A 10,741-nucleotide genomic window follows, 5' to 3' on the forward strand; every position below is an offset into this window, starting at 1 on the left:
CCCTACCCCTTGGGCCCAGGACAACTGGCCGCTTTGTCTCCCTTGTAGGCTCCCCTGTCTGCAGTACGCCCCAACCACTAGGACAGCAAGTCTTACTGTACTGTACTGTGCTGCAGTCTAGTTCTCTTATGAGCTGCATGCGCTGATGGTGGTTTGGTGTTCACGCAGCACAGTGGAATTTCCTGTGATTTTTGGAGGTGATTCAGAGGCAGGCCTCTCTGAACATGAGACACCAGAGCTCCCCCAGTGACTACTGCACACACACGCGCACACACACATGCACACACACACACACACACGCTCGCACGCACACACACACACTCAAAAACACACACATGCACGCACACGGCAAGGCTCACCACAGAATATGGGGAAGCAGTCTGCCTCCACATGGGAAACATTGTCATGCCAAACTGTGTTTGTAGGGGATGGAAATAAATGTCATAAGTAAAGATATTTAGTTCTTTTCACTGGCCAGGTTCCCCATGCAAATAGATTATGTTACTGGCATACTGTAAGTATGTATTGGCCAAATTGTACTGGCTTTTGGCGATTGCAGAGCAACTAGGTATGTTTTAGTACCATGTCCATCATATGAATTATTTGTTAAATAATTGATAAAATCAGTTTGTTGTCTTATACAACACAAGCATATTATTAACAAATAAATGAATGTGCAAATAATACAGATTCCTGCAAACAAATATGGCTTCTTTATTTAAGATGAATGAATATTGAACAATTAAATCAAAAACATGGACATTTATTGACAGAACGTTTTGTTTTCAAATCAATACAAAACTGTGACATCACTCAAGAAACTGAAATACTTATTTTGAAAACAGGAAGTCCACTATGTTCCGGAATGCATTTGAAATGAAGAGATGCTGTATGTAGAAAACAATGCAGAACATCAAAGTAATATGTGGAGGTTCCATTTACCTGTGGATACTATTTCACAGGATGCACAGCGCACCCGATATACAGAACAATTCCAGTACAGTATACATTTTTGGTTCCTTTCCGATTAAAAATGACTATTCACAAAATATACAATTAAATAAACATTAATGTATCAGAAGATCTGTTATGAGTGTTTTTTATTTTTCTTTACTTCAGGAGTATTTCACCTCAGTGTTGGACTTTTCTAAATCATTAAAATACAGTACTTTTTCAGAGGCTTTTCATCGTGCTTGGACAATGCATGACTTTTTTTTTTCAAAAGGACTGTATTTATAGAGATGTTTGTGTAACCTATATGTTTTCAGTGACTGTAGCATCCAGAACAAATCCTATACAAAACAAAAAAAGGTATAAAATTCCTTAAATAATGCAAAAATTGCTCTAGACAAAACCCAAGGTTGGAATACTGATATTAGCTTGATGCATTGGGAAAAATGTCAAAGCATCTCTTGGGGTAATACTGCTTACCTCGTAGATGAGGACTTTTACTCTTTGGTCAGTGATAGCCTTCTGAGCAACAACGACAGCAAGTACAGAGGGAAAACAATACTGTACAAACACCACCAACAATAACTTATTGAACAGGACCACTACACACATTAAAGGTTTCATCATAGACCCTTAGGGATCCAAGGACCCAAAACTGTCACAAACCCAAAAAACGGTCACAATGAAGTATTTTGTTTTCTCTCTGGAACAATATTTTGACTCACACATACAGTACACACATACGCACGTACATACACTCACACCAGATGTGACACAAAAAAATCTACTAAATAACACAAACGTTTTAAGTGTCTGGTTTGAAATGGTTTGAACATAATGGTTGAAATGAAAGGACGCGAGAACATAAGGGGGAAACCCTGCACCAGCTGTATTGACATCGATAGACAGCACTTTGGTTCCTCCGAGATCACAGGACTTTGCAGCTGATGAGTATAACAGACCAAAGGCCAGCAATGACATAGTTACGAAATAAGTGCATAAAAAGTGGTACGCGCGCGCGTGTGTGTTTTTTTCATTTATGAACAGAACATTGGAGTATGTTCATGACTGCTCCAGTGTCCCCCTCTGTGTATTTGAAAAGCACCTTTCGAATCTAGTGGACTAATGGATAGTCATCAGTAGTCAGGTGCTTATCTTTCTCCCACACAGTCTTTTTTAGATTCAGCAGTGATATGATATGAAATTATCATGACAAAGAACTGATGATGAATACGTACGTACATAGTCTTGGTATAAATGGAATTGATTGTAATATAGTGTATCTACTATATACCAGAAGCAGATTGTCCTCTAGAATTAAAAAAGTAGTGTGTTCACAACATTTCCATTTTTAAGGAAAAGGGAATGATTGAGTAATCTTAAGATTTTAAGACTTGTGCCAGTTTAAGAGACATCGTGTTGAATTGTAATTCAATGACATGACATATCACCCCTCAAGATACATTCTTACATGCATGTAGTCCCCAAAAGTGCCAGTAAACAGGTTCTTGTTCCACCTAAATGCAGATAATTCAAGAAAACAACAACAACAACCAAAAAACAACAAAAAAAAACAATGTAAGCAAATCAATCAATTTGAGAAGAGGATGTTGGGGATAGTTTCCATCCCTGTAAGTTAACAAAAGTCCTAACTACTCCTGTTCCGGAGCAGCGCTCACAGTCATGTTCCTGTGTAAGTTCGGGTTCTGACTGTGCCTGTTCCGACTGCGCACCGAGGAGAACGTGGTGTCGCAGCCCGGAACCTTGCACTTGTGCAGCAGGCGCAGGTGAACTGTCTTGTAGTGCGCCCGGAACGTGCCCTTGTTGCTGTATACCTTCTGGCACAGCTGGCACGTGATGGGGGAGCCGGCCTGCAGCTGCTGGGGTGTGTTGTTGTGGTGATGGTGGCCGCCACCACCAGGAGAGTGCTCCCCACTCTCACCACCACCACCACCACCACCACCACCCACTAAGCCCTCAGCGCCTGCCCCCAGGCCCAGGCCCAGCCCGTCACAGCTCTCCTCCTCACTGTCCTCCAGGGCGGCGCCGGCCTCGCTGCCCGCGTCCGAGTCCCAGGACGGAGGGCCGCCACTGCCGGGACGGGGGGCGCCCCCCCCGGCCGCCGTGGTGCTCAGGTCCAGCACCGCCTCATCCCCCACCGACACCCCCTCCTCCTCCTCCTCCTCTTCCTCCCCCTCCTCCCCCATCTCCTCCTCCTCTCCTTCTGCCACCTCCGGGGAGACATCGCCGGAGCCGGTGGAGGCGCTCTCCCTCTCCCTCTCCCTCTCCGAGGCCTTGCTCATGGGGAAGACCAGGCCCATGCGGTTGTGGCCCTTGAAGATGACGGACATCTGGCCCACGACGTCTTTGGACGTGGGGGGGAAGTCTTGTTGGCGGAAGTCGCTGGCGATCTCCCTGCAGAGGGAGGAGGTGGAGTAGGCCGTGCTGGAGCCTCCATAGTGATCTTTGGTCAACAGCTTGTGGTGGAGGTTTAGGTTGGCGCTGTGCCTAAAATGGGAGGAATTGGAGGAAATAAAAATAAATAAAAAATTATTGACCTCGACGTATATCTACAATGCATATGCTGATTAAACACTGAATACTTACAATGTCTAAGTATAAATGTGTAGTAACACAGTTATGGACAGATTTATTATATACAATGCTTTCAATGTTTTTATGACATACTTGACAAATATTTTTGACCACTTAAAAAAATGAATTCTAATTCAATTTTAATATTTTGATTAGGCATTATTGTTATTCGTTTTCGGAGTGAGAAATCCGCACACTTAGAATCCTTTTGGTTCTATTTGATTTTTTCATGGCAGGATAACCTTTCGACCTCAGAATCTGAAGAAGACTGTTGAGGTCGAAACGTTATCCTGCCATGAAAAAAATAAAATAGAACAAAAAGGATTCTAAGTGTGCGGACTTCTCACTCTGAAAACTACAGTTGCCCGTCCGTCCTGCACCTTTCCCTGGGATGTGCACAATCCTCTCCTTCAACTGATTATTGTTATTCGGAAATATTTTATTTTATTTATTACATTTCCTTAGGGTGAGTGATATTATAAACCAGTGATTCTGAAAGTGTGGTCCGGGGACCACTGGTGGTCCGCGACAGAGCTCAGGTGGTCCGCAAAGGGATTTCAACTTTTCCAAGACAAGCTAGCAGAAGACTATATGTGTAACATTATTACAAAGCCAAACATGTCTGAAGTCATATTTTCACCACAATAAGACAGGCTTGTAATTTTGAATAAAAAGTAAGTGATCTGCATCAAAATTAGTGTCGAAATAGCACCCGTCAACTGTCAATTCAGTTGTCAGGTGGTCCCTGAACATTTTTGGGGGGACAAAATGGTCCTCGGTCTGAAAAAGTTTGAGAATCACTGTTATAAACCAAGCTGCCTTCTTCTCACCTGTCCCGACTCCTTCGCGAGGGAAAGGCGGCGTTGCAGCCGTCCACAGTGCACATGTGCATCTCCTTCAGGTGCAGGTTCCTGTAATGCATCTTGACGCTGTAGGCGTTCTTGAAGGTCTTGTTGCAGATCTCGCAGTGGTGCGGCTGGTCCTCTTTGTCCTCCCCACTCATGGCGTGAGGGTCTCCTTCTCCGTCCACGTCGCGATCGCAATACTCGTCCGCGGCCATCTCACCGTCTTCCTTCTCGCCGCCACCGCCGCTGCCTCCTAGTTTTTGGAAGAGCGGCCCGTTGGTCAGTCTGTGGTTGCTGCCGTCTGCGTAGATGGGCTCACAGGGCTTGTGCTGGATCTGCTTGGTGACGCGGCCGTCTTCGTCGCACTCCTCCTCCTCCTCTGCTCCGGACATGGAGCCGCTGTGCATGTGGTGGTGTGCATGATCTCTCTGTTTGGGCGACGCGCAGGTGATGACCTCCACACCTCCTCCTCCTCCTCCTCCTCCTCCTCCGTGCCTCAGCCCCGAGTCCAAGAAGTGCGAGTCGTCGTCCTCCTCCTCCCTCATGTTACTCGCGTTGGTGTTCTGCGCTAAACCAAATGGCCGCTTTAAAGCGTTGGAGGTCGGCTGCATGATGTCCCTCTGCATGGGTGACACTACTAGCCCTCGCTCCTCGCCGCCGCCATCGTCGCTGGACATGTGTCGCTGGCCGCACGCCCTCCTCCCCATGTGAGGAGGAGGAGCCTCGTCGTCCGAGTCGCTGCCGTCCATCCCGCCCATCATCATCATGTCCTCCATATCCTCCACCGCCTCCTTCTCGATCTTGATGGGCATGCTGGACTTGCGCGACTTCTTCTTGGGCACGGCGGGCTCGTGGTGGTGGTGCGAGGTGGCGTGGTGGTGGTGCTCCGCGCTGCCGCCGCCGCTGATGCCGCTGCCGATGGCGGTGGCCGCGGGCGAGGGCTTCATGGGCACGGAGGAGGAGAGCAGGGGCAGGGAGGCGGGCAGCGTGCCCGGCGTGTTGGCCAGCTCGGCCGGCGTCACCAGGCTGCGGTAGAAGGGCAGCACGGGCTGCACGGTCTTCAGGTTGGGGAAGAGGATGCCGCCGCTCTGGCCCAGGCTGGGGAAGCTGCTCTGGAGCTTGGCGCAGTTGTCGCCGGGCGCGTTGTTCACCATGTAGCTGGCCACGCTCGAGCGGCTGGCGTCCATGGCGCCGGCGGCGTGAGAGATGGGTCCCACGGCGCCGTACTCGTGCCGCTTGTGCCCTCCCGTCGACACCACCCCCGTCATGCCCGTCATGTCCTTGGCGTCGCTGCCGCCCGAGTGCGGCGAGCCGGGGTGGCGCATGTCCTTGTCGCGGTTGTTGCGGTTCATGGGCATGTGCAGGCGCGGGTTGGGGTTGGCGCTGTGGCGGTTGCGGCTGCGCAGCGAGCTGAAGACCATGTTGCAGCCCTCGATGGTGCACTTGTGCTTGATCTTGAGGTGCACGGCGTTGTAGTGGATCTTCAGCGTGCCCTTGTCGTAGAAGGTCTTCTCGCAGGCGCTGCAGTACACGCGGCCCTTCTTCAGGCCGCTGCCCACGCAGCCGTTCTTGTCCAGCGAGCGCATCTTGGAGTCCGGCGACATCTGGTTGACGTCTGAGCTCACCGAGGAGGCGCCGCACGGCGTGGAGGGGCCGTCGGAGTAATTGTCGCTCATGGGGAAGTCCTCGGCTTCCTTCTTGGTGATGACGGCGTCCAGGGGATTGTCCGAGCGCTCCATGTCGGAGGTGAAGGAGGCCGAGCTGGAGCCCAGAAGGCTGCTGTCTCCTCCGGGCGGGCACGCGTCGTCCAATAGCCGGCCCTGCTGCAGAGCCTCCTGTCTGGGGTCACGGTGCCCCCCTGCGGCGCTGCTGCCCAGCTGAAGCGAGTCGGGCGCGGAGCCCAGCAGCGGAGCGGGCACCGAGTTGAGCAGCTGGAAGGGCAGCATGAACGCCATGCTGTTGATGAAGTTCTCAAAGTGGTGCACGTTGCCCGTGCTCAGCTTCTCGACTTTGGTGGTGGCGGCGGCCGGCAGGGCTGCGCTGGGGCTGCGCTGCTGCTGCTGCTGCTGCTGCTGCTGGGTGCTGTTCTCGATGAAGGTGCGGATGTCGGAGTTGGTGCGCGTGCTGGGCACGATGACCGCCTGGCTCTCCTTGTCCTGCAGTGCCATCAGCTCCACGATGGACTTGGTCTCGCCGAAGCGCAGGAACTGCTGCAGCGTGGCGATCTCCTCCTCGAACGTCATGATGGCCCAGCGGTCCAGCACCTTGCCCGCCACATCCTGCAAAACACAAAAGATGGGAGGAGGCAAGAATTTATTTTACTGTTTCTTTAAGTGCATTTATATCTACATGTATCAATATGTAAATATCACGCCTGCCACATCCTACAAAACACAGAAAACAGAGATGCTGACATATACTGTATCTTGCCTGCCACATCCTGCCAGACACAAAATAGGGAAAAAACTAGGTAAGACTTATTGGTCTATGTATAGGAAACACTGCGTAAAATAAGTGGCACAGCACCAAACAATGGCGACCGACCGTGAGCAATTGATAAGAAAATTGTGGGGTTTTTCGATTCTGTCTCGCTCACATGCAAAGAGAGAGAGAGAGTGAGAGAAGAGAGAGAGAGAGTGAGAGAGAGGAGACAGAGTGTGCTCAACAGCAGCGCATACATCAGTGGAGTACACGTCAAGTTAAAGGACCAGTTCAGTCAATTTCAATATGCTGTTGTATTGCTCACGCTACCCTTGACATGTCAATACCCGGTGATGCCACATTTTTCGGATAAGCCCTTTCCGAGATATGAGCTATTCTAATGGGGGAAGCGTTTGTTTACATTTTTTTTTTAAATGAACATAGGCCTACTCCAAATATTTTGCCAAAAGGTACCGCTGTTTGCTAGTTGTCTGCTGATGTTGAATAACCTTTCGGACGTATTTTGGAAATAAATTGAATTTTTTTTTTTGAAATGTAAACAAAGCGCTGCCCCCGTTACAATGACCAGGATATAGGAAAAGACTGAATAATAATTAAAAAAAAAACCTCAGGTACTGACAAGTCTAGGGTAGTGTGAGCATTACAACTGCATGTTGAAATTGGCTGAACTGGTCCTTTAATATCACGATAATGTACCCCGACTTCCTGGGTGGAGGAGAGCCCCTAGCACCATACAATGCCACTTGGTTTGTGGGGAAACACTGTTACAGATTCTTATTAAGTGTATCTACATCTATCATCACCTAATATCATGTAACTACAATGTTAAACTGTACCTCATTAACAGATGAATGAAGGGTAATGAGCAAAAAACTGATATGTAAAAACATTCCTGATAACATCAGCTGTTGAACATATACTTTATATGATATAGTATACATGTGTACATAAATGAATTTATATTTATGTTAACTATTTAAAAGGTCAAAAGGGTGACTAATTACGGTGGCAAATTCAGGCTCATCGCAGCTATTCACTCTAGTCCGCCCTCCCTGATGGGTCTCGGGAAGGCAGGGGAGGAGAGAGAGGAGGCGTAGGGGGAGGAGAGAGTGGCTGAAGATCAGAGGACAGGGGTGGTGGGGATGGGGTGGGTGGGAGTGATGGGTGAGGGGTGTAAGGAGTGGGGGTAGATCGCTGCCCATTGATCAAGCGCCTTGGTGTTTCCCAACACGGCGGTAATTACGCGAGCGCAAGACCACGCTTTGGAAGTCATTTGAAAGTCATGATGGCAACTTGGTGCTGTAACCAGCATCAATATTTCATTGCGCGGTTCGCCGATGCTCAAGGGGTCCAAGGAGGATTCTCATTTGCCGCTCCCCATTAGAGGGAAGGGGGGCCCCCAACATGAACACGACGTATATCCCCCACGATGCCTCATGATGAACTAATAGACCACCGCCACCCCCACCACCACCACCACCCCACCCCAGGCCTCTGGCCCTGGCGCCCGACGTCTTCGCTCTCCTAGGTGCTGCTCTGCCGGGATTCAGGAAGTCCTTGTGCAAATGTATGTTTACTGATTTCAACTCTGGCTACACTATAGGGACTCATCTGCAGCTGCCAGCAACATCTCCAAGGTGTAGAAGGCAGAAATATGGCTCGGAATACGTCTGACGAATACGTCTGAGAGCTTAACAAGCGGGAGGTGGAGAATGCTGGATGTTTCTTTGATTTTAGAGCGACAGCGCTAATCATGCCCCCAAATGCTTGGTGTCTTGGGTCAAGGGCTACTGTGTCATTTGCATGATTTGCACGTTATAGTTTTGTAAGCATACATGTAATTTGGTTTAATTTCTAATCCAAGTACTAAATATTTCATACAGTAATTTTTAATGAGGTATAATGCATACACAGCATGTATGTGTGTTTTGCTATGCTATAGCAAATGTCACCAATATGGAACAGTATTTTTTGCGGTCTCGTATACAGAGCACTGTCACTGTCACTTTTTATTTTATTTAGAACCGCATTTTCAAAATCTCAGTATACACAGCATGAAGCGGATTTCAACGGTCTGAAGAATTTAGAAATGAGTTGTGAATTGTGAATAGTATTTATATTTATATTGCAGGGCTTTTTCTAGGATTTTTTGGCATGAGGGAGCATCATGGCAGGTTTCGGGGGTGAAGGGGTGTGTGTGTGTGTGTGTGTGTGTGTGTGTGTGTGTGTGTGTGTCCCGTGAATGAGAAATTTACTTGGAGGGCTCAAATATGTATATATAAAAATAAAAGTATGAGGGTGCACCCACGGAGGTATGAGGGTGGAGCGCCCCTATTTCCCCGTTCAGAAAAAGCCCTGATATTGTGACTGATAAATAGTAATTACGAAACACAGTGTTGCCTATAGTATCTGTATGTGGCCAATCCATCTACATTATATCTGTCTATGGTGTGTGATCAGCATAAACCTGCAATACCAGTAAGGATATTCAGCATTATCTGTATCTGGATATATGGTTCATCAGTCTAAATACAAAACATCAGTAACACTTTAGAATAACAATCCATTCATTAAAAAGCATCCAAACCCTCCAAAGGGGGTAATGATGGGAAAAGTTTGAGAACCACTGGTATAGGCAAACACACATCAAACACCAGTAGGAGCCACTTCCCACTCCGCTGTGAAGCCATACATTGCTTCTTACTCATTTACAAACATTTGTTTATGTTTTGTTTATTACAAAGCCATTAATACATGCTAGTTAAGTGTCAATAACACTTTTTAGACTGTTATTATACAGTGTTACCATAGCATCTAAAGTATGGTTTGTACAGAGCTGTAGTACGTATCCTTGAATGTAGTGCAGTACAGCAGTGTACAGTGTACTAACCTATAGGACATATCCTTCTATGTAGACCTGCAGTTTAGTGTACTAACCTATAGGACGTATCCTTCTATGTAGACCTGCACTGTCCAGTCGAGAGCATTGGGGGTTGGTATATGGTCAATCTAGCTATATCTGCACATGGTCTGTGATAAGTGCCTGTGGTACGTATCCCTGTATAGTCCTGCAATATAGTGTACTAACCTGTAGTACGTATCCCCGTATGTAGTCCTGCAGTTTAGTGTACTAACCTGTAGTACGTATCCCTGTATGTAGTCCTGCAGTTTAGCGTATCCTGTACTAAATATCCCCGCACTGTATATAGTCCTGCAGTTTAGTGTACTAACCTGTAGTACGTATCCCCGTATGTAGTACTGCAGTATAGTGTACTAACCTGTAGTACGTATCCCCGTATGTTTAGTGTACTAACCTGTAGTACGTATCCCTGTATGTTTAGTGTACTAACCTGCAGTACGTATCCCCGTATGTTTAGTGTACTAACATACTAACCTGTAGTACGTATCCCCGTATGTTTAGTGTACTAACCTGCAGTACGTATCCGCGTATGTAGTCCTGCAGCGTCCAGTCGAGGGCGTTGAGGATCTGTATGACCTCATCCTGCTTGAGGACGCTGAAGAGGCGGTCCAGGAGGATCTTGAGGCGCACGGGGATGGCCTGCGTCCCGTACAGCATCAGACTGCAGATGTCAAACACCACGTTGGAGTGCACGATCTCCACCTGGCTGCCCTGATACATGTGGTGAACCTTCAGTTTGCTCAGAGCTAAAGAAAAAAACATACAAGACGGAATGTCCGATTAGAGCAGGGGTTCCCAAACTTTTTTTCCCTGCGCACCCCTTTTTACATTTCCAATGTGGTTCGCTCACCCCCTAAGCGGATGTTGCAGAGCCGCACATTGTGGCCAATCCACATTTCCAATAGACCTGAGTTTTTTTTCTGCCATCATCACAATGGAACGTGTTACATGACAAGTTTAGGAGTTATAAATTACACTTCAGATGGAT

General features: G+C 47.8%; 1 protein-coding gene across 1 annotated transcript in view; it reads right to left on the bottom strand.

Moving 5' to 3' along the window:
- Positions 1-690: 690 nt before the first annotated feature.
- bnc1 (basonuclin zinc finger protein 1) overlaps positions 691-10,741 on the bottom strand; it is a 21,021-nt gene continuing 10,970 nt past the window's right edge. The window contains exons 3-6 of the mRNA XM_063189162.1: positions 10,264-10,499; positions 4,377-6,670; positions 3,183-3,459; positions 691-3,134 (exon numbers count right to left, since the gene is read on the bottom strand). Coding sequence (XP_063045232.1) covers positions 2,604-3,134; positions 3,183-3,459; positions 4,377-6,670; positions 10,264-10,499 — 3,338 coding nt within the window. The 3' untranslated portion in view covers positions 691-2,603. The remainder of the gene's footprint in view (positions 3,135-3,182; positions 3,460-4,376; positions 6,671-10,263; positions 10,500-10,741) is intronic.

This window comes from Engraulis encrasicolus, chromosome 22 (assembly GCF_034702125.1).
Source record: "Engraulis encrasicolus isolate BLACKSEA-1 chromosome 22, IST_EnEncr_1.0, whole genome shotgun sequence".
Lineage (NCBI taxonomy): Eukaryota > Metazoa > Chordata > Actinopteri > Clupeiformes > Engraulidae > Engraulis > Engraulis encrasicolus.